Source organism: Meleagris gallopavo, chromosome 4, assembly GCF_000146605.3.
Source record: "Meleagris gallopavo isolate NT-WF06-2002-E0010 breed Aviagen turkey brand Nicholas breeding stock chromosome 4, Turkey_5.1, whole genome shotgun sequence".
NCBI classification, from domain to species: Eukaryota; Metazoa; Chordata; class Aves; order Galliformes; family Phasianidae; genus Meleagris; species Meleagris gallopavo.
The window spans coordinates 46,730,246-46,755,470 of record NC_015014.2 but is presented as its reverse complement, the minus strand read 5'-3'; the positions used below and the strand labels follow the sequence as shown (position 1 = coordinate 46,755,470).

At 34.0% G+C, this 25,225-nt stretch overlaps 1 protein-coding gene across 2 annotated transcripts in view; it reads right to left on the bottom strand.

Moving 5' to 3' along the window:
- The window catches only part of GABRA2 (gamma-aminobutyric acid type A receptor alpha2 subunit), a 54,469-nt gene that overhangs the window by 2,299 nt on the left and 26,945 nt on the right, over nucleotides 1-25,225 (bottom strand). For both annotated transcript variants that reach the window (XM_010710218.3, XM_019614879.1), the window contains 5 exons: nucleotides 19,494-19,714; nucleotides 16,487-16,569; nucleotides 13,376-13,519; nucleotides 12,777-12,929; nucleotides 3,383-3,585 (listed from right to left, as the gene is read on the bottom strand). In XM_010710218.3, coding sequence (XP_010708520.1) covers nucleotides 3,383-3,585; nucleotides 12,777-12,929; nucleotides 13,376-13,519; nucleotides 16,487-16,569; nucleotides 19,494-19,714 — 804 coding nt within the window. The remainder of the gene's footprint in view (nucleotides 1-3,382; nucleotides 3,586-12,776; nucleotides 12,930-13,375; nucleotides 13,520-16,486; nucleotides 16,570-19,493; nucleotides 19,715-25,225) is intronic.

Here is a 25,225-nt window from a genome sequence, read left to right as displayed (position 1 = left end):
TATCATCTGGGAAGAAAAAATTAGAATATCCTAATTTTAGGAGAACCACATGAGTACTCTTTGTCAAAAGAATTGCTTTTCCTTTAGTAGGATTAGGGATTGGGATAGAACAAAATTATTTAATCAATCAGAACAATCTGCTTTAACTTTTCTTTTTTCTGTGACATTAAAGTGATAAACTATAAATTTTGACACAAATTTAGGAATATTACCAGTTAATTTTATTCAGCAAGTAAGAAGTTCTGTTTGTTTAAAATTTCTTCATGTTGTCACATCTACATTACTATCAATACCAGAAAATTAAGGCATATCTGTGCTTCCGTGCACTCTTCGTAGTGAAGAAGTGCTCAAAATTTTGTAGAACAGCTGTTTAAATTAGAAGCTAATGTTTATATAACATTAGGGATAAATTTCAGAATTCTGAAAAACTTCCAATCTTCTAGATAAATTAGATGTTATTAGTTTTTGTGTAGGTATATTCAGCTGTTTTTCTGATCCATACTGACAAGGAAAATTAATATATATAAAGTCTTCCTCTAATATTCTTCTCTTTTTGAAATCAACTGGATTAAATAATAATAAAGTTGTCAACTAATATGATCTGGATTAAATTTTCTAAATGACTGAAAAAAGAGTTTTATCTGAGGAGTCATTAAATAAATTAGACAGTTCTCAATATAAAAAAAATATGTATTAGATAACTAAATTTGGATTATTGACACCAAACAACATTAGCTCTACTTAGTGCAGGTATGGGCTAAGTCTTAAATTTGTAAGAGGACAAAAAAATCCTGTTGCTTTCAACAGGAGTTTTGCTCACTAGTAAAGATTTTTCAGGCTTAATGTGATATAAAGTCATAGTTCAAAGACAAAAATGATCATGTATATATCTCTTAAATAAAAGATGATAGAGTTTAACTGTCTCCCAAGAAAGTACTTTTATGGTTTAATGGTTCTCAGTTTCAACTTTATGTTCTTGATGTAGTATAAATATCTTTTATTTTTGCTAAATATCTTTTATTTTTGCAGATTTACTTTGTTGATAATAGTAATAATAAAATGCTCTAGTCAATTTCTTTGTGAAGCGTAACAATAAAGTATGCATCTCAAAGTCAGCTAGAGTCTCCAAACTGGTTTTCACTGTTGAAGGTTAAAAGATCTGCAGCACATTTCAGCATAGCGGAGATACAGGAGCATAAGATTAATTTTTCCAACAGTGAGTACGCAAAGCAGGTAGGCACACAAAGCATGTCTTTTTCCTTCTACGCATAGGGGGCTAGCCATACTTTGATTTTCTGCATGCACCTTCAAAGCCAATTCTTGAAAGTTGTTCCAAGGTATAAAAGGAAAAATTGAGGCTTAAGTTTTCACAAAACAAACAAACAAACAAACAACAACCCACAACAGTTATAATTTATCTTGCAGCTCAAATGTAGTTTGAGATCCCTGGCTTGCACATCCAAGTATATACCTTTTCACTGGCTTGTCCAAACACTTGCTCTTACTACATAAAATAGGAATAGACTATTTCTTAATCATAAAATGTTGCTTCCAAGGAGTTCTTCTGGACTTTAATATACTAAGGTTCATATATTGCTGAAACTTGCATCTCCAGAAAATGTTGAACACAAATATCTCTAAAAGCAGAGATAGTAGTTGAGATAGTAGCCACAATTAATAGAGATCAATAACACTCTTCATTTTCTGTGAAATAAAATTATACTCCCATAACTTATTTCCTGAAAAAATAAGGAATACAAAATAAATAGGTTGCTCTGAAAGTAATGTTCCTATTTATACCTATGGAAACTACAACAGATACAAAGAGCATAATAGCACTGTTTGATAGAGCAAATTCTCAGCTACAAAACACTATTTTTCAACATAGCAACCACCATTAACTATGCATTTTCACCTGCACTGAACAAAAACTTTTGTGCTGCACTCATACGAATCTGGACCAGTGGAGATGATTCACTGTTGCTGTTGCCACTGCTGAATTGCACCACTCACCACCTCACTGAACTCACCTTGTTTGATCTGTGTAAACATTTAGCAAGCGTCCATGAATGCCAGTGGGTGTCATTTTTTTTCCATATGGAGGAATTCAGTGACATACCTTTGCTTCATGCATACTTCCATGTCAGACGCCATTTTGTCAGGCTGCCCCTCTGCTGCCATTTTCACATGGCAAAAAAATTTAACAGGATATTGATGGGAAGGTTGAACTTCTACTGCCATTCTGCCAACATGATGTCATGGGCCAAAATAATAAAATAGGAGGCACTATTTCAGAGCAAGCCTTGTATGTTAAATTTAGATTCTTAGCAGACAATGCTTGGTACAGCGCAGGGAAGTTTGTCTCAAAGTGAAAACACAACTGAACAAGCTTTAGCCCAGATGCTTCATAACACCATCAGATATTACAAAATATTTATAAAATTAAATAAATATAAGCAAGGAATATAGAGTTCATAGGGTTGATTTTTGTTTTGTTTTGTTGTTTGTTTGGGTTTTCTTTGTTTGTTTTGTTTGTAATGATTTCCTTTACTCTGGTTTAAAGCATGCATTTAAGACTTGCCCTGAAAGAAATTAGCAGGCAACCCAGACAAGGGCCAGTCATTTAATGAAATTCATTCTGTATTTGTATTGTGTACAGCTAGATGGCTAGGACCTTGTGACACAGTGTGGTCACAAGCTACAGGATAATAATCCTGTCACCTCACCAGGCTTTCTTGTTAACTGCTGTGAACATCCTCCACTTTCCTCAGAAACGTTATCAAAAGGTTACTGTCACAAGAATCAGCTATTATAAGCTGAAAATGGGGAAGAAAATAATACATTAAACACTGCTAAAAATTGAAGCAGCCTCATTTTAAGAAATAAAAATTCTTATATAGCTTTTCCTCACATATTAAATAATATGGATTAAAGAAACGGCCACTTGATAACTATGACATGAAAGTGATGCAGATACATACATGAGTGTGTATATATTGCATATATTCAGGAAGCCCACATAAAGCTTTTTTTCACCAAATGACACTACTCACCTCAAACGCAACGATTAGTGAATGATCTGACTGCACAGTATGGCTGGATATTTTTGATTAGTAACTTCTAAGAATTTATACATGATTTACGTTTCAAAGTGATTCAAAGTTAAAGGTGCTAGTTAAGCTCTAATAAGACGAAGAAAATTACTTCTAGAAGTTCTAAATAGTATTCTCAGTCCTACTTTATTCACCCTTTATTTTCCCTCACTAATCAGTGTCCTTTCTTATGATTTAAAGATCATGTGTTTTCTAGTAATAGCCAACTTAAAGTATTATAGTTGCTTACTACTCTTGATTGGAAATAGGGCTATTTCCTTAGGACTTACCTTATCATTCACTACACTTTTTCCATCCCAGGCCCATCCTCGTTTTGTGAAATAATTTACAGTTGCAAATTCAATTAATGCAGAGAATACAAATGCATAACAAACAGCGATAAACCAATCCATAGCTGTTGCATATGCTACTTTGGGGAGTGAATTTCGAGCACTGATGCTCAGTGTAGTCATTGTCAACACAGTAGTAACTCCTGTAGGGGGATAAAAAAAACAAACACCAACAATTTTACTTATATTTTGAATGTTAAAATACCAAACAAAAAACAAAGTGGAAATTTGCTTATCTAAGGTCATGTCGTATTAAAGGCTGCATCTGGAGTTCTTTTGAAGAATTTAAGTCCAAGATCATTATTTAAATGTCAGTTTTTAAAATTATTTTAAAATTTTGTTTATTACAACTGTATATATGTGAGAAAATAAGACTTGATCCACGAGTGCTGTTCTTCACTGTGACAGTTGTTAAAAACACTTTGCAATGCTTAATGAAAACCCAGTAGGAAGCCAGAAATTCTACAAAAAATTCAGGAAAAAGGATACTTCAGAAGGAAAGATTAGATCATTATTCTGAATATTTTAGCAAAAAGAAACTCACAACCAGAAATGAAATCTCCATTCCTTAAGCAAGTCAGTTCTTACATCCAAGGCTGAATCACGCTTAAACAAACTAAACTATTCCCTTTGTGGCACACCATCACATATTTTCCAGAAGAAAAAGTAATACCAAGTGAAATACTTAGCAAACCTACACTATATTGACAGGCTAAGGAGCTTCCACAGCAGTGAAATTAGTAACAGCTTCAACAACTGCAAACTCATAAAATTGTTGTCACAGGAATCCCTAGAGAAAATTTATACTCCCTAAGTCAGATCCTATACTGTTAGCAATCTTTCACCTAGGTTCTGCAGGATCAACCTAGATGAGACTTTTCTTCTGCTAGAAGAGAAACATTTTTAACCTCCATGGAAAAAGGAAGAGAAGCAGCAGCTACACCTACTCAGACCTTTTCAGGCTTTGCAATTTCTATATCTTCTGTGAAGAATTTTCACCTCTGTGGTTGTTACAGAGGATGACAGAGCAAAGCTAAGTGGACTCAGCCTGTGCTGCTCTCTCATGAAGTGCTTCCAGAGGTCATGATTCCAAAAGGAAGACAAGACACAGAAACATCTGCTGATTCACTCAGTATCCACAAATCTAAGCAGACATAATTCACTAATTACTATTTTTTGGCCTGCACATATTAAAGAAGGGGATTTAATCTGGAGTCAGTTGTGGTGGTGTGATCTAAAGCCTGTACAATGACAAGGAAGCACATTTTGTTGTATGAAAATGGGTAGACAATGTATTTTGTGAAGAATTTTCTCCTTTGACACACAACATATGGCTTAATTATTTTCCGCACCTCAGGGAAAATGTAGTCTATCTTATATTCAAAATTATCACATGCAAATTTTAACACAGGTCTTGAGCTAGAGGGAAATAATTTTAATTACACAGAAGTATCAGTGAAGTGATTGTTTCTCAGAGATACAATGACCTTATCCATATGCAAATATATGCAGTTGTTAAGGTAGTGTCCTGTTTAATACCTACATTTTAGAATAAACTAAGCTTCTTGAAGATCCATTGTCTTCTTCAGAAATCTTATTTAAGATTAACTATTGACCTTTTCTAGTCTCAGTTAAAACAACGTGAATTTACATTTGCATCTTGCTACCAATTGACAATTTCACTGCAAAGTTCAACAAATCATGCAACTTTGTGACTCAAATGCTAATCACACAGTATATTGTCAGACAGTTGCCAGTGCATTTTGATTTATTCCTTCATTCTATAAATCCAAGCTATCACATTCATTTAACCTGAATTGAGTGGGAAAAAAAATATGGAAAGTTTAGTCTGTGATACTCTGATCTTAGGAAACTCCAGCAATTTTTGTTTTCTATTCTTCAAGCAACAGATGATTTTGCATACTAGGTAACTTGAAAAAACGTACTTTCAAGCCATCGCTAAGAAAAAGGAATAAATGAAAATAACCTTCTTCCCTATCACTGCTTAGCCAATAACATTTATGAACTAAAGTTTTAATACAAAGCATTCTCTCTACAATAAGAGGCAGTCAAAATATTAGAGGGAAACAATCTCCTACACTAAATCATATATTACTCTGAACAGTCTAAATAATTTCAAAGGCTATGTAGTGACAGAATCTTACCTCACTATGGTGAAGAAAGACTACAGTTTATGTACAGGTCGAGAACTATCTTCTATAGCTCATCATCCACTCTGCCATCATATGATGAAGCCACACGGCCATCATATGATGGCACTGTGTCAGAAAAACAGGGGCAAGCATTATCTTATAAGATGCAACAAATACTCATCAGTTTGTTTTTAAAAGAGATCAAGAAATGAAACTTTTAATAGATCATTTTGATAACATTTCCCTTCTCTTAAGATCAATCGTTCTGTACTTGATGGTAAATATACCTTCATATTGCTAAAACTTCCCTTCTCAACAGTATATGCCTATGAATGCTAAAAGTCTTTTAGCACTTCAGATTTATCCATTCAAGCTAAGAATGGAGCTATCTGATTGCCTAGGATTTACAGTGGAGCTTTTGAAACTGCATCTGCGCACTGAATACAAGATATACATCTACAGGACTGTAAAATTGAACGTCTTTCACTGACATAAAATTTGCATCTGTGAAAAATACTGGCGTTGACATATTCTGAATGCACGGATATTATTCAAGAACTGTTTAAAAGTAGGCAGCTTCCTTTCAGCAAACAATATCTGTTGCTAGACAGTATAGGTAACAGCCAGACAATGACTAAAAAAGGAAACCTAAAATATCTAACTGAAAACATACAGTGAAATTGAAGGAGCTGGCACATACATATTGAAGTTAAATTCAGTGATGATGACTAGGCTCATGCCAATGTGGTGTGCACAAATTCAGCCTATTCCCTAGCAAGGACAAGTTCTTTCAGATCCTAATTCTACTTCTTGTGTAACAAATTCATTTTCTAAATTGTACAGGCTTAGTTGTCTAAATTATATCCTATCTGTATTGTGTTGGAACGTAAACATCTCCTTTGAAAATGAATCCAACAAATCACAAAAAAGACATTCTGTAACAAAATAAGTACTTCATATTTTCAAATAATCCGCACAAAATCCTTAAATTGTGTTTCAGATCTTAGAACATGCCGCTCTTTTCACAACTTCATCTTTTATCACAACACTTGGCGAAGTTATACACAACATATCACCAAAAAAAATTGTATTTTTTTTTAAGGTTAATTAGATCACTTAACCTAGTAAAAAATAGTGAATAAGTTAATAAATACAGAAGAAAGTAATGTCTGATCTCTCTTTTATGAAAACACCTACTGCTACTAAATTTTACTACTTCAGTTAAAAAAGTTGGAGCACTAAACAAATGCAGATAAGCTCTGGAAATAGCATGATATTAGAGTAATGGTGTATGTCATTTGACTACACACCATGCTGGTTTTGTGCATATACATTGCATGAGAATACAATACAAAACCACCGACAACCTACAAGCTAATTCCCAAAGCTGAATGGCAAGTGCAATCTACTCCAGCTCCCACACAAATCTCATATGGTTATGCTTCCATTGACGCACAAGCTACAGTCTTGGGATAGTTGGAGTTGGAAAGGCATTATTTTGTTGGCAGCTCTGTCTCTAACCAAGTGCTACTGTTTATCATATGTGCTTGCCCATTGAATATCACTTGAGTGTTATGTCTATGTTAACAGAACTCCCCTATTAAGACTCTATAGAGTGAAAATTCTGAGTGGAAGGTTATCTCTAAGGGCACAGAAGATAAACTGCTGCCTCTGAAAGAAATAAAGATAGTTGAGGTTTCTTTTTTTTTTTAACAAAATAGGACAAAGATACACGTATATACAGCACTGTTCAAAAGCTACCTCATTCAATTCTCTTGTAAAAATAACCACATAAAAAAATCTGAACTTGTCTAAGATCCTATTTCTGTATTTGCAGAATTAAAAAGCCTGTCTATTTAAGGTCTAAATAGCTTTTTGTTTTAAAATGTATATTAATTAATACAGATTCAGAAAAGTGAAACCAAGAACAAACAAAGTACAGGGAAAGGGACGTAGCTTAAGAATGAAATGAGAATAGAGTTCTAAGTTTAAAATTCTGTATATTGGAAATGTACTAACAAAATAACACAGCTGTTATTTCAGTTCTTGCCTTGCTCGCTTTGGGAATCACAGAATACACATCTTACTATATCTATTCTAATATCCTCATTTCTATCCTGAAGGAGTTAAAACACTAACTACAGTTCTAAGAAAGATGATTTCCAATTTTTCTGTGGCTTGCCTTGAATTGTGCTATTCAAATACACATCATGTTTTTAAATGTTATGATCCATTAAAAATGAAGTGAAATTCAATAACCTGCACAAGATTAGCTTTGCTAATATACTTGACACTAAATGCAGAACAATAAAAACATTGCTAAATGAAACAGATCGTAATCTTGCACTAAATGAAGACATTATAACCAGGCTTATTCACTTCCTTAAAACACATATACTTTTCAAATTTGTCTGTTAGAGAAAACACATTCAATACTTATTTACTTAACAGTGATAAAATTTTCTTCTTCCAATGATTTAAAGCAAAGTTGAAACAATAGAGCATTAAGCCACAGATCTTTTTGGATAGATTAGGTCAACAATATTAAATAGATGCCATAAAGGAAAGGGCACCAAGGGGAACTGTGGATTGAGCAACACTGAAATGTTTGTGATGTGCACAGGATATTGGCTTTATTTTGGGGACTTTTTTGAAAAGGAGAGAATAGAGAGAATGAACATGCTGCATTCAGTTCATTGTTGACTTTCTTTGAAATTAAGAGGGGTGACTAAGCAGCCTCAAAACACACCTTAGTCTGGCTGAGGGGCTGTGTTCATGAAGATGAACAATAAAGTATCTTGAATAAAAAATAATAATAAATGATTTTTAAGAAGGTATTCTAAAGAAAGATCATTTAGCAGTACTTAGACATACGGTTGTTTATTTTTCTAAACATGAGTTCCCAGTTTGAAATAAACCAGTTATTTCTGCCTAAACACACTGGCCTCATTTTATTTCTTGCTGCTGATTTTACTCCATCTCAAACTTGGTGGAGATGACTGCTCAGCAGAAAGGCACTACTGCCTCTTACAGCAAGGTTCCAAGAACCCTGCAGTGCCATATGAATTAAGGCCTAGGGGGCTTTGTGCTCTTGGAATCCACAGATTGTGCAAAAATCCAAAGGTTTTGAAAAAAGGGACATGAACATACAATGTTAATAGCTTCCCATGTTCTGTGTCCAGCTCCTACAATAGAAGCCAGCGTTTAGAAACTTCAGATAAAAGACTATCCTAAGCATGTGTCAGCCACCATCCAAACAAGAAAGATTTGTGTACTGCCTCATACGTGCGTCCTACTTACATGCCTGATTTAGGCAAAGTTGACTCTAAGGAGCAAATGGCAATTCCCCAGCTCTTTGGTGTGCATGAATACCAGCAGTTATACAAAGTGGGACCTAAGATTGTGTTTCAATGAGCTGATTTTTCAGGAAGTAGGCTTACAGAAGAAGAAACCTTTTAAAAAAAAAAAAGAAAGAAAGAAAAAAAAAGAAAAACTGATCACATTTTAACTTGCCTTGAGAGATTTCCATATCAGTAGTGTCTTGTCTGCAAATCTGTCCAGTCCCTATTATAATTTAAAGTGATCTCATCTCTCTCCTTCACCCACTGCTGTTGCTATTATTTGTACATTTTACAGGAGACAGAGAACACATGATAATAATCTTCTCATGCTTTCTTCTGAAATTAATGAGTGCTGAGGGCATCAAATGCTTGTGTACTGGTTAGCTCTGAGAGAACCTTAGCTCTGATACACATCAAAACATTATGAATACTTCAGAGTACAAATGCTTTTTAGTTTGTGCAAAAACTTCTGCAGTTACATGCAGCTAAGTAAAAGAAAGTAACCAGCAAACTCAGCAGCCCTTTCCATACATGCACTTCAGAATTCATTGCCTCAGCCACACAGCTCCACTAAACTGCGTCCAATAAAAGTACTTTAAATTCTACAGATCAAGAAGTAACACCACAATTCTATAAAAAAGACCATATAAACCTATGGCATACACAGAAGCTTACTGCTTAAAGTAAAACAATAACCACCTCAGGACTGTTCTCTGGTCTTTGAAAACTCCACTTAGAAATTAGATTACGATACTGCCCCTCGCTTTTAAAAATAGCTATCAGCATTTTAGTGGAAGCCAGAATTGATTTACTTTGGTCTAGTTAGCAGGATTGTGATATTTATAATGTTAAAGCACCACAGACACCATTCCCAAAAAGCATCTTCTTATGAATATTCAGAGCATGATGTGCACTTGTTCCTCCACTGTAAAACTGATTTTTGTCCAGTGGAGGGCCACAAAGATGGTGAAGGGCCTGAAGCATTTCTCCTGTGAAGAAAGGCTAAGTGAACTGGGTTCTGCTTAGCCTTGAGAAAAGAAGACTGAGAGGGGACCTGATCTAGGTCTATAAATATCTGAAGTGTGGGGGGCAGACTGTTTTCAGCAGTGTGTGGAGACAGGACAAGGGGAAATGGCCAGAAACTGCAGCATAGGAAGTTCTGCACAAATACATGCAAGAACTTCTTTACAGTAAGGGTGACAGAGCACTGGAACAGGCTGCCCAGGGAGGTTGTGGAGTCTCCTTCTCTGGAGATATTCAAGACCCACCTGGGCACCTATTTGTGTGACCTGGTGTAGGGAATCTGCTTTGGCAGGGGGGTTGGACTCGATCTCTGGAGGTCCCTTCCAACTCCTACGATTCTGTGATTCTGTGATTAAGGAGCTCAACTATAAAAGAATACTCATTATATCAAGTTCACAATGTTAACCTACAGCTTGAAAGTACATCATAGAAGAGAAAGAATAGTATCTTCTCTCAAACATAAAATACCAAATGATATGTGGTGGTTTGAATAACTAGAGGTTATGTTTCTTTGAAAGAAAATACTCAACTCTTAAGAAGACACTTGAAAAAAAATCTTATCCATTCTTATAAATGCTTTATCAAAACTAATACTTTCTTCTTAATCATATTTTTATTATCTTCATAGTCATAGTCACTATACAATACAAAGATGAGTATCTTGCAAGGAACCACATCATATAAAAATATTAAATATGATCAGTACAAATATACAGTAAGCTCTCTTGCAAGTTTACACTTCACGCAGGAAGCACCTGATTTTTACTATCTTAGCAGGATTTCTGTATCCCTGGGTAGCGTCTACCTGAAAGCAACACCCAAACAAACACCCTGAAGGAATCTGTGCAGCTCTGTCAGGATTAATTCAATGAACCAGAAAGCTTTAAGAAGCAATAGAGGAACTTTGTTATACAAGTGTGGATAACTTCACATTTTTGTAACATATTTAGGCTGGAGACAAGAGGGTAATAGAAATCCCCGTGACAACTGCTGCCAGTAGGTATGGAGAAAGACTGGGAGATTCGCCTGGGGCTACATAATTAGAGCAACCATTGGCAGCTTATGCTGATAATCTCAATTTTAAAAAAACTAAAAAATAGCTCCTGCAGCGACATCCAACCCTGTGCAGAAGGCTAAGCATGTGATACAACTGCTGCTCCATTAGGCAGAGACTAGACTCTTCAGATGCTCAGTGCAAATGTCCAGGGTTCATGGTGCCAGTCCAGGCTGGTCTGGAGGGGTGGAGGCCATAACTGGTGTTCAGATGTATGCATGTTTAACAAATAAAATACTAGAATAGAAATTGCTATCCACTCCCATTGTGCTAGTCAATATATTTTGGATTTTATGTTACTGGGTGGCATGGTTCTGCTCTTGTGGACACTCCACTTAGTTTCTTCAAGACATCCTGATACAGGCAATATGATCACATCACACTGTTTATTAGTACATATTGTTCATTATCCAGAATACACTTAAGTCTCATCCTATTAAAGTTGTAGGCTGTTATGCAGATATTTCTTTCCCCAAAATAAAAATTAAATAAAAAATAAAGAAAGAACAAGAAAGATATATGCAGGAAGGGAAGTAAAACTGCAGGAAAATTATCCTAGTGACTTGTTGCTGGTGATACTATAACACTACATTTTAGGGAAAGGAGATCGAAGTTGTTTATAGACAAACCAGCTACAGTGTCCTAAAGGTATAGGAAGTGGCACAGAAAAGGACAAGGATGGAGGTATAGTATTTGACACTATATTTGACGCTTGCAAGGCTGGCAAGGAAAGCGTTGGAAAAAATTCATTAAAAATGTATTTTGATAAACAGAAATGTACAAATGGACAGAAGAATTTGAAGAAGGAAAAAATATTGTAACTTTCTGTTAAATGACTAGGAAAACATGGTAGAATTCCAGTGCCTCTAAAACTGCTGACCCATTTCATCTGACTTCAATAAGGCTCATATTCAAACCTGCAATTTTCATGATATGTTTTGTGGCATTTCCTCTACCAAGAAAGACTGTAAGTGTTTCATTGTGCATGACTTAATATTTGCGTTTGGCATATTTTTTTGAAGACTGTGTGGTGTTTACTAATGACTAACCATAAGATTTTATACAGTATGTTGGATAGTTGATTCCAAATAGACATTATTTTTGTTGCACTTTTATCTTATTCTTTAAAATCAAACAGATTAGAAGAATTCTAAGTTATATGTATTTAAAAAGACATTTGTTGCTTTGTTTTACTAAAGAAGAGAAAAAAATCTTAAGAAAAACACTACCATATTTCACTACTAAAGCTGTTCACTGTCTTAAAGTACATTCCAGTTTAAATTAGCGAGAAAGATTCGCTAGGCTCCCAGAAAAAGATTTCTTTTAAAGAACTGCAGTTTGCAGGTTTTAACGTATTCAGATAATTCGGGTCCTTAATTTGCTTAATTTACAAGCATATTTAGAAATGTACATATCTACTACGCATCAAAATGATTGAGTAACATCAGTGGAAGAAATATGTTTCAGAAAACAACGTAAATTAAATTTTAAATGGGAATTTTAAATTATCTTCTATTTAATGGAAAACGTTTTCACAGAAAAGAGGCAAGAATATAGAAACAGTTCTCGCTTGTGCTGATTTCTGAAAGATTTGGTATTCTCTGGAGTTGTGTAAGATGCTGCTGAAAGTTGTTTCAACTAAAAATAATGCCATGTTCTACAAAGTAAATTAAACAAAAAAGGGGCTTTACCAAGAACACTTCAAAAACACTTCCTAACAGCTTCAGCTATTGCAAATAACACATGCCACTCAATGTACTCACCAAAAACTGTCCTAGCCGGTACAGATTCTCTGTTCAGCCAGAATGAGACTTGAGAGAGAATGACAGTCATGATACATGGGAGATAAGTCTGAATGACAAAATAACCAATTTTTCTCTTCAAGTGAAAATGAGCTGTCATTACTGTATATTCACCTAATGTGCCACAGAAAAAAAAAAAGGTTAGTTTAGAGCCAAGTAGAATAATCCAATTGTTATTAAATATTATATATATATCTTGTTAAATATTATATTATTATGTTTTTAATAAAAAAATATGCTGACAGGTAAAAATGGTTAAAAGCAGCCTACTTTACCATTCAGTAGACAAAAGGCATTATTTACCATATGAAATTAAACAACCATCCAAGCCTTGTATTACAATTGTTAGTATTCAAGATTGAGTATAAAAAAAAAGTCACTGAGGAGAAGTTCACTTCTACTATTATTTGCTACTTATTGACTTGAAAGAACTGGCTGCTATGAGTTATTAGCCATATTTTATGTTACATATAACTTTTTTCAGTAGCTTACCACTACTGTAAGCCTACGCTCATTATAGCAAAGTGAGCGCTTTTTCTTAAAACATGTTTTTTACTAACCTGTACTTGATTTAACTGTCTCTTTTCCAATTGTTTGGCCCAAAAGATCATACTGATTCAATCTTGAACCATCTGGTGCCACCTGTACAGAATCTGAAGCATTATAAGTCCAAATATATGTCACTTCTGATGTTGTGTATGCATCTGTGGAAATAAGATATGATATTTTATCAGTAATTTTAACCAAACAAGTTACATCCAAAATTATCTAATTAAGAGCTACTTAATTACCTTTCAAAAGGAAACCTCAGAAAACTAAAATGATTAGCAAAAACACTTGTATATTTTAAGCAACTTTACTGTAGGGTAAATGCTTATGGCTGCATGGGATCAGGGCATGCATTTGTGTTTTTATTAATCACGATTTATTGGTATAAACTGCAAAAAATAATTCTTCCATACTGTTAAAAGAATTTGTCACAGATCTGCTATGTATGAATCCTAAAACTCATAAAAATTCAGATGAAAAGAACAGTGATTTGTAACATTTAGAGTACGCAAAATTTTTCAAAATTCATTTCTATACTGTTCTCACCTTCTATTTCCCTACACTCCATTTGGTAGTGTATCACAAACATTTTGTTATTCATACCTGAGTATGGGGAAACAGGTTCTGTGACAATGCTCTTAAAATACTTGCAGAAGCTCATTGCCTTAGCCTCTTAAATCTCAGTCCTAAATATTAGATCTATCTTTGGAGCATAGTATCATTAAGCAATCTGTTTTCTCATTGCATTCATCAGAAAACGTATATTTATCCTAGTCAGATAAAATAAACTAAAAAGGAAGCAAATCAACACTGTATTTTAGTAGCATTAATGTCTCTCCAATGAAGTAAAAAAAAAAAAAGAAATATATCCCTCAAGTTTTATCAATCTAATACCCTCATAAGCAAATGGAGTATGAAAGAAAAAGGGTAAAACACTAATGGAAGAAATAGTGTGCTCACTTTGATTGACTGAGACAAGTACATTTGAAATCTTATCCATATCTGCAGTGAGGAGAAAATGAAAAAAAGCAACATTTTTGCTGGACTGTAAACATTTTCACTTGAGAAATCTCTGCAGGCCTTGAAAGATGCTTATTCATTCAGCTTGTCATAAACTGTAGGACTAACATAGCAGGCAGGCAGCATGCAGAGATGTTTAACACTTCCCTCTGAACTACCCATATTCCCACAAGAAGCCGTCTGCTTTAATTCAAATGGTAACCTTGCCAATTTCTGATTTGCCCCTACACTCTCCACTGTTGGTTAGACTTTTTGATAAAGATGAAGAATGGCAATTTATTAAGCTACAGCTTCTTCAGTACATCCAGCTTGGCTTTTCTCTTGAGCACAACAAAGAAACTGAGACAATCTTGCAGGCTGATGATCCTCTTAGCAATGTAAGATTAGCAGCATATATGAGGAGATACGACAAACATATACCATTGGCAGACTTGCTTCAGCTAAACCAAATCCTCAGGATTTTGGCTTATTTTCACCACTATTTATCATTTAAATTCAGTCCCAGAATGAAAGATGAAAAATGAAAGCATAGAAATGAGTTCTAGTTAAAGAAATGAGTGGGAAGCCTTTCAAAATGAACAGAAATAAGCCTTCAGTGCGTGCCAACTGGCTGGAGCACAGGTGACTACAAGGAGAAAAGACAGACAGCTTTCCTAAAATCATTTTCTCACAGTTACAGTTTTAATCCTGTTTTTTACTGGAAATGCAGAAACCACAGGAAGAGAACAAAGAACATATTAGTAGTGAAAACAAATAAAAAAGAAAAACAAACACCAAATCCCACTCTTACAAATAGAAAAACAAACAGCAAATCTCACACAAAGTTCCAATATACCTACTCAGAAGGGTTTTCACCTTAGCAATGCATATCAAGTCATACTATGAAGTAACTGCATACCCTGAATATCAGTTTCATTATTATAGGTATTTTTGTTTTATATCAATTGTTTTGAGGCTACATTGAGACTCTTTCCCTCATACATGTATCTTACTGTGCATATGTATATAAATATTATTCATCAGTAGCTGGTTTTGGCCAAAGTTTCTTATGTTATTTAGTTAAGTTGTGTTATGCACTATAAATGTAATAAAGTATTTAGTGGAAAAAAGGCTCCATGGCAAAACTATTATTAGCCATCTCTTATGTCAACAGGTAAGCCTCCCTTTGGTGTGGCAGCATAATCAGAAACATAGACTTGATTAAATTTGCTCTTTTTTTCCCCCCCCAACAAACTCCAGGGAAATGGTACACATCAGTGTTATGGAAAGAGCGTGCATAGTTCTCTGACAGCATTCAGCTTGTCAATATCTTCTTAGCGGTGACCTATCACCTGTTTTGCAAACTGTGGTGGCTACAGTAAAAATTAAAATAGCCAGAATTTATTGGTATCATATAGTTTCCTTGAAAAAAGGATGCCACTTCCTGGGCCTGAAACAGAATATAGACTGCAGAAAAAAAAATAATAATTGCAGTGAAAACAAAACAAAACAAAAACATGAAATACATATAGCACAGTCCTAATTCACAGAGAAGAAGGACTGGTATACAGGTGAATGAATTTATACTGCTGTTAAAATAATAATATTGATATCAAAGTCCACCTAACTAGCCAATATGATAACGAATTATTATTATTTTTTTTTTTAATCACAAGAAGCCATATGTTTTTGCCTTAACTAAAGAAAAGAAAACATGATTAAAAATAAAGAGGAAGAAAAGGTTTCAATAGAAGACGACATTCTTCAAAGTCTTTACTTGCTCTTCATTAATAAAATATGTACATTCTACACAGTCTATGGGCACCTAGGTTTGTATTCATCAGTATGATTAGTATTGTGGAATAAAAACAGATCAGTGCAGTGCTGAATTAGGTGTACTGTATTTACTGTTAAACTGTGTCAAGAAAGTTTTAAAATACACTAAAAGATACGATAGAATAGATTAAATCAATTGCAATATGTCAAATTACAATTTTATTTAAAAAAAAAGTACAATCTTGTGTTTTAAACCTCACTTGTAACAACTTTTTTGAAATAAAATGAAGGTTGAGCAACGTTAGGTTTTCACTAACCAAAGACCATATTTCTAGTTATACACTTACAGCTGCCAAATTTCAGTGGGCATGAATGAGCATCCATAGGAAAATCTTCCAAGTGCATTGGACATTCGGCTTGCACTGTAAGCCTAAAAGGCAAGAAGACCACTATGCATTTAAGTCAGTTAGCAGGACAAGAAAATCAATTCCACAAAAATGAGCAGTTCATATGTATTTAGGAGATGAAAATGAAATGTTATATTAAACTAATTAAGATTTAGATCAGCTCTTGCTTCCTCCCTTTTATGTGTTCCTTTGGAAAGCACTGACATACTACATCAAAAAATTAAAACAGCCAACCTCAAAACTATGAGGACTGGCCATTTAAATGAAAATATAAATTATGTAAGATTTTTAAGAACTGTCATTTTCTTCTCATAATATTCTGATTATATGGCTCTGAAAATCTCATTACAAAAGCACATAAAATGCAGTTGACTTAGCAAAAGACTATGTTCCATGGTTGGTTTTTTTTTTTTTTAATTCTTTTTAAGAGTCTGAATGTGAAATTGTAGGGGAAAAAGTACATTGTTTTAAAAAACTGCTGCTATTCATCCTCTTGTAATTAGCATTTGTGTTTGTTTATAGGCATGACAACATGTTAACAATATTCATCTGGTGTTACGAGATGTTACCTTCGCTTATCTGGTGAAAAATTCCCAGTAATATTGCAGTATTAAATATGCAGATTAATACAGTAAAACATGATTTCAAACAATTTGAACAAGTTTTGACATATTTTTATTTCCCACTATCTTTAACTCGGTGAATTAAAGAATTAAAGCTCTGCTTCTCCTTCCTATCTTGTAGGTTTCCTTTGGGTTGAAATTTTTCCTGCGCTTTATGTTGCTCTTCATCCAGCCTCAAATATCAACTACATTTTCCTGCACTCCTAGTGGTTCACAGTCATTGTATTCCCAATCAGATTTTCCAGTTTTTCATCCCAAAATATTCTATTTCCTCACTCCTCAGGAAAAAGCTTCTGAAGTCAGGAGGAAGAAATAGAAAAGAGTCAGCAAAAGACACAGGAGAGTGCTTCATGAGTTCATTACTTTAAATCACAGTCATTTTAAGCAGACAGATTAAAATGGCTGCTAAAAATCTCTGTTACAGAAGCAGCTTACACATGTAACTCACCATCACAGAAGAAACATAATTAGAAATCATGAACTTAAAACAAACAGAAAATGTTCAGTGATTTTATTTGATCTACTTTCTTGTTATTGAAGAGAAGAACAGTTTCAAACACTGTTGTTTATTTTTATAGAATGTAACTAGAGTATATTCGGAAGGAAGAGAATTTTAGTCATTTCTTAGAGAAACAATTAGAAATATTTGAGATCAGTTGTACAAATGGAGGTCTCAGTTTATTTCCAGTACACTATTCTGAATATCATATGTTATGATTAGCAGCCTACCCTTCAGCATTCAGTACAAGAAGGGCTTGTTGGTTACGCCTATACATACGTGCCATTTATAACACTTAAAAATTATTTTTCTGACCAAATTTAATATACTTTACTAGTCATGAGTGCTGGCCATTTCCAGAAGCAAAAATGAAAACTTTAAATAAAATCCTGTCATTAGATATATTTAAAAAAATAGTTATTAAAGCGTAAGGTACATTTTCTGCATAGTTCTTGTTAGGAAGAATTTAAGGACATAGTGCTGAGTGATAGGGAAGAGAAAAATTCACTTTTTTTTTTTTAATGTCACTTTAGGAAGTGACTAGAAATCCTCAAATTTTTCCCACAGGAATTTGGTAGGGTTCATTCATAAAGATAATGAGGCCAATAATCCAGCTGGAATACCACTGCACCAATGCACAAGCATGGGAAATAAGAAGAAAGAATTGGAAATCATGGAGCAGTTAGAAAACTATGACTTAACTGATACCAGAAACCTGGCAGGACAAATCACACAACTGGAATACTATAATTATGGACTTTAATTATGAGTTTTAAAATACAGTAAAAGATACAATAGAATTGATAAAAATCAGTTGCAATGTATCAAGTTACAATTAAAAAATAATTAAAAAAATGGGCTGCAATATTTTAGAAGATCTAGGCAGGGCAGCTGGGGTTGAGGAGTTGTCTTTTGTGTTAAGGAGTGGATAGATTCCAGAGATATGTCTCTGAAAGAGAGCCATGACTAGGTTGAGAGTTTGTGGGTTAATATTCAGGACAAGACCAATTAAGGACATCTGGTGGTCAGACTCTCCTAAAGACTGCCTGTTCCATTTAGCCTGTTTTACGAAGCCTTGCTTCAGCTTGACCTCACTGTGGTCTTCCAGTACCTGAAGAGAGTTTATTAGAAGGAAAAGTATCAACTTTTTCTGTGATCTGGTAGTGATAGGACAAGGAAGAACTTTAGAAGAACAAGAAGGAGCTTTTAGTTTAAAGTGGGGAGATTTAGGATGTAGGCTAGGAAGAAATTCTTTACTCAGAGTGACGAGGTACCTGCACAGGCTGCTCAGAGATGTTAAATGTCCCCTCCCTGGAAGTTTTCGAGGCCAGGTTGGATGGAGGTCTGGGGCAGTCTGATTTTGGTAACCCAAACCATGGCAGGAGGGATGGAACAAGGTGACCTTTGAGGTTCCTTCCAACCTAAGACATTCTGTGATTCTATGATTTATTTTCTTGTTTCCAGTGATCTCAGTAATAAATCTGCCTAATGATTCTAGTGGTCTGCAACTTTAATTGTTCTGAGACAGAGCGTAAACTCTTGAGTATCCTTAGTAGTTCTAAAACAATTTCCATCCATGGACTTCAAAGTGTGTAATGCAGACTGTCTATATCTTTTAATGTTACGTGTTTATGAGAACTGACAAACACAGAAAAACTGATCTATTTGAATAGATTTGTCACAGAATCGGAAGTTTTCTTGGTGTTTTTTTTCTGTTGGGTTACAAATGAAAAAAATAAGAGTCTTCCTGGAACCTTACATAATTGATAACTGGAAAAATTGTGTCAAGAAATAGCATTAGCAGAGAAAAAATAAAAATACATACCTCATGGTGTACAAAAGAGTTCCATCATCTTGGATTCGTAGAAGTTTGTTAGGCATTGTCATGTTGTGAGCAACTGACTTCTTCCCGTTGTGAAAAAATGTATCTGGGGTCCAGATTTTGCTGGCCATTAAGTTGTTCAATCGAAGAATATTCATTGGGCCCTTAAACTTTAACCGCTCATCCTTCCATCTCTGACGGAAGAAGACATCTATTGTGTATTCCTATAATGGAATAAAGATATGCTTTTTTTTTTTTTACTATGAAAAATTAATCTGCATTTGAGGAAAAAGTCAGAGAAACACTGGTTGTAAAATTCCTTTGGCAAAATTTTGTCAGGGCAGAATAACTATCACACAAAATTGTATGTCTGTGTCAAACCTTTTCAGTACTTAGATTTCTGTACTTGAAACATATTGCACACACAAAGGTAATTTCAATGAAGTTAATTTAAAGTAAGAAATAAGAAAAATAGGAGGATATGATGTTCATGCAGCAGATGCACGTGCAGGAAGGTGATTGAGCATTTTAAGAGCATGGAAAATACCCAAAACTAAAAGGAAGAAAAACAAGGTTATTAATATATGGCACAATATACGCTGGTAGATTGATATAAAGAAGGAGCGTTCCAAAAAGAAGAGCAAGGTCTGTAAATGTATACCTTTTATTAGCAAAAGTACACAGATAAGGAGCAAATGAGTTACAGGTGGCCTACACTCTGTCTGCTGAACTCTAGTGCCTAATCTTGAGAAGGAAAGAGAAAAGGATGCAAGCAAAACAGACTGATGACCTGGATCAAATGATTGCACTTAGATATTCCATTTGCTGTTTTTTCTTGCTCTTACTAAAAAAAAAAAAAAAAAAAAAAAAGAAGACATCACACTGATGATATAGGTTCACAAACTTTAAATTGGAACTGTAAATGGCTTTATTTGTTTGTTAATGTCTGCACAGCATATAAATTGGAATTCAAAGATCATAAGTTTTGTTGAAATTAAACTGTATTCTGGGTTCTGGCAAATGTCACTTTGGAACAATTTCAATTTTATTGGACAAGTGCAAAATGGACACGTTTTCAAAACCACTGTACCACTGCAATGAGTCAAGTTCTGACAAATTTCCATCAATATCAGATATTCAAGTTACTTCAATGCAGAAATGTTTTCTATGAACTTATCAAGTTCCTACCACCTTTTTCTGTCTCCCTTGTGTGCTGATTAACAAAGCTTAAATTTTTTCCTCAATCAATCATATTGTTTTGGAAACAAATGCTAAGCAGAGAGCAAGAAGCAAAAGCTTTTCTCATTTTCTTTTCCTCTGTGAGCCCAGGAAGTACAAGGACCTTTTCCAAGACAGAGACAGAAGCTAAGAAGAGCATGTGGAATAAAGGAAAGAAAATTCAGCTATCTGAAAGAGCATAGCAAAGGAAGGAGAGAAAGTAGTTGTAGTTAAAAACTGTATTAGGTTCATGGAAAGATCCTTTTAGAACAATATAATGGGATGCTTATAAAGTCACCTGACAAAATTCACACACAATTTATATCTATATCAAGAGGCCATACATTACTGTAATACAATTTTGCATTTTTCTTATTTAAATTATTGTTACTCAGATATTGAACTAATCTAACACTACAATACACCAAAAATTAATTTCTTTGGATTAACATAAATGACAGTTGTTATCTACAGTAGTATTCTAGTAAACATATGTAAACAGGCATTATTTCATGACAAATAATCTCCCTACTTCTCCACTGTAATATTTAATTGTCCTGTACTATTTGCTAATTTGTTGTGTTATTTACTAACTATCCTGTGACATAAAATCCCATTTACAGATTCCAAGTAATCTAACAGTTCAGTTACAAATCAAGGAATGTTACTAATCATCTGAAATCTTGGAGGATAGGGAGCAGCAGAAACTGCAAACTTGAAGCAACAGACAGAATATATGGAATCTGGCTAGAAATAACAGTTAATTTAATTAAAAAAAATTCCCTAAAACCTTCTTTATCATCTGTCTGAGAGGCCTTACCAATAAATCATTGCTATGCATGAGAAGATTGACGTTGGAGGTATACAAAAGAGGAAAGAAGAGCCTGAGGGAGCAAAGCTTTGAAATTCCACTAAAATTCAAGAGAATTGAGTGATAAGTCCTACAAGATCCTTTGAAAAATAGCCCCTGCACATAAATGTTTAGAATATAAATCTTAAGTTTTTATAATGTCTCCAATAAAGAATTTCAAAGGTTACACTTCTTCACTATCTTCCATCATATATAAAAAGAATCACTCAAGATATAAAAGAGAAAAAAGCAGACCTGAAACGCCACTAAATCAAAACAGCAACATTTCAAGAAAGCACATCTGATGTATAGCCAAGCTTAAAAAGCAGAACAAACGGGAGAAAACATGTTCTGTGGCCTTGGAAGGTCCCAATTATAAATCCTAGCTCATCTACAGGTAATTCTGCTCTCTCTACTGGGAAATTTCGTTCTTATTCATGCTGGAAAACATTATTTGACAGAACACATGTTGTTTTGAGATGATGGAAAAAGAGCGTTATCCAATGTTTGCTGCGAATCATCACAAACATCATCTCCTTCCATTCATCACAACAGCAATAAAGGCTCATTTTTAGATCTCAAAGCATTTTGACAAGAAAGTTGCAAATAGGAAGAGAAATCAAGGCAATGAAATGAAGTTAACTTGTCCCTGTCCATTTACACTACGATTACAAAAAACAAAATACAACCCATACATTTTGCATCCTGGTGCTATATTGACTGATTCCTATTCTGTTCTACTTATGCTCTTAAATAACCCTATGATGATTACGATGAAAAAAAAAAAAAAGAAAGAAAGAAAAAAAACTCTTTCAGAATATTTTTAATCTAACCAATATAAATATCAACATTTACCAGAAGATAAAGGTTTTGTAACCCTCTCCTTTTCCACCTATGTATCTCTTTGTGGTAAATACTGCATTATGCAGCATTTAAAACTAGATGAGTTTTTTGGTTAGTTTTTTTTTTCCTTTTTAACCCATAACAGCCCTGTTAAAACATAATTGATGTCCTAACTGACACTGCATTTCAAAGATATCAGTATTCATTTTTAAATATATAAATATATCTGCCAGATATATACAACCTTTAATACTATAAATAAAAAGTGCCATATTTCTAGGGAATTGTAGCATGATCTTCCTCAACTTGAAGAACTTATTTCATGCCTTTTATTTCTGCTCTTTCTGCCAACTTCAGTCATTTATGTCTAAGCATTTAGAATAAATGAAGTATTAGAAATTCTGTAAAAAAAACACTTTTAACCAGTTTAAATCATAACGTTGAGGGAAGATAATGTCTTCCTATTCAAATCCATTTATGAAAACGTGCTTCTCTGAACGGCTTGCTCTCAGTTTCCATTGACCCGATACAGAACTCTGAGTATAAAATAAGCACTGTGGAGGGATAAGAGATTAATAGGAAAGATACAAATTGAGATAACTTAAAGTCTGTAACTTACTATTCACAGTACTGAAAATACAAAGATCTCGTATTACACTATTTTTGTTGTTCAGACAACGGAGAAAGGGCAACCCTGAAACACAATGGATGCCTGGTGCAAGGGGCAGGAATTCAAACTGGAGTTACTCTAGGAACTAATATCACTGGTTGGGCACAGTCTCAGACAAATAAATCTCCAATACCAATCTACTTGACAGAATACTGCAGAAAAAAAACTGTCTTTCCCAACAGAAAAAAAGAAGGGATAGAAATTATGTAAGCCATCATATGAGATATGCTCCTCAAAATTACCTATGTCTTTAACTTGCAAAAGCCACAGTCTTAGTCTATAATAAAAAGGAATAGAGCAATCCATTTATTGACTAATTAAAAGACAACTTAAAGGCTCTTCATAGCACAGAAAACCAAAGGTATTTCCTGTTGTGGCTTTTTGTTTAGTCTTGTTTTTTTTTTCTTCTGATACTGAACTAACATAATAGCTACAGTAAAAATGATTGCTGTATTTTATTTTATTTTTAACCTTTGGGAAAATATTTCACTTAGAAACAGCTAAAACTTCAAGTTCTATAGAAAAACAGATCTAAAAAAACAAAACAAAATAAGGAAATCTAAAAAACAGGAAAATGTGGTCTGGAGTTCAACTGCTTCTCTGAAGTACTGTCCTCAATAGTAGTGAGAGATACTATAACAAACCTGATCATTTATGGCTTTGATCTTCAGCCTTCATTAAAATTGATGTGCTGACTATATTTGAAAAGCAAAAAACATTCACTGAAAGTTTAATTGCAAGCAGACAATTGTGTACCGAATAGAACCATCTCTACGAGTGGAGTGAAAACTGAACAAAAATTCTAAAATGAAAAATTAGATTTCTATTAGCAAGACATTTAGGAAAAAATACTGTGTAGAAATACAATTAATGATCCTTATGGGTCCCCTTCCAACTTAGGATATTCTATGATTCTATGAAAAAGGAAAAATACAGACGTAACCACAATAAACAAAGCTTTCCTAATACATCAAAAAGCTGAGGTTAAGAATTGAAACATAGTACTGTAAGAAAGCCTGTTAATTTTAATAGTCAGACAAAACTGACTTAGGTCCTGTCATCTACTAACTGTGTATCATATGGAAGTAGGAAAGACATTTCCCAATGACAATTAGAAAGGCTGCCATGTGACAGTACTTTACAAAAGCTTACACAGCATTCTGCAGATCTCATGTAAAGGCTCTCAGTGGCTGTATGCTGTCTTACAGCAAGTATGGTTTGAGGAGTAAAAATATTTTTCATTTATTATTTATATTTTGCTCTCTCTAAGAGATCAGCACTTGTACAGCTATATTGGAAATTTTAGAAGCTAAAATTTGAGGAGTCTGCAAGGAAAGTAATTCTAAGAAAAAGCTGTAGAAGTAACATGATTGCAGTGCTAAAATCCTAACTATAAAGCTATGCCAACCTACCAGATTGGCATCTAAAATTATTTACTAATTTTGGGGAAAAAACAGAGAAACTAATAATTTTAATGTCTTAAATTAAATCATTAACATATTGTCATCCTGAAAACCATATTCCAACCAAAATTATCCTTCAGTTCAGAATTTTCAAAAATTAAAGATTTTAATGGAATTGCAGATGTTTTAATTAGCCACTTCAATCATAATTTAACCTTATAACTCTTCTTAGAAAATTCAGAGAAGCTTCTTTTTTATATGTTCATTTTTTTGTTTGCGTTTTTAAATAACACAGCTTTCCTTCTCTCAGGCTAATGTCAAAGTAAATTTGTATCACTGATCTGGTTGGAAGCCTATAAGACATAGCATCATAGTACTGAAACATTTCAGAGAAATAACAACTCAAAGAGACAGAACAGTGAAAATTAAACTTGCTTCATCATGCTTAATTTCTTTGCCTTCCTTAATTCCCTTTACTCCTCAAAATGAAGTTGAAAACTCCTGATGTATATTGGTATTTCCTTCACATCACATACTGTAATTAATAGACGATAGCATTTCTCTAATACAGTGTGGGTACAGCCATATTTTAGTTGTAGCAGCTCATTTGAAGTACAGTTTGCAAAAGAGTCCTGGCCAAGACTCAACAGATTTGGTGGCTGAGTAGCTTGGGAAGAACAGAACGTAGCATATTTTTTTCCCTTTAGACAACATGTTAATCCAAGATGAGGATCTTTTTTTCCCTTTTTTT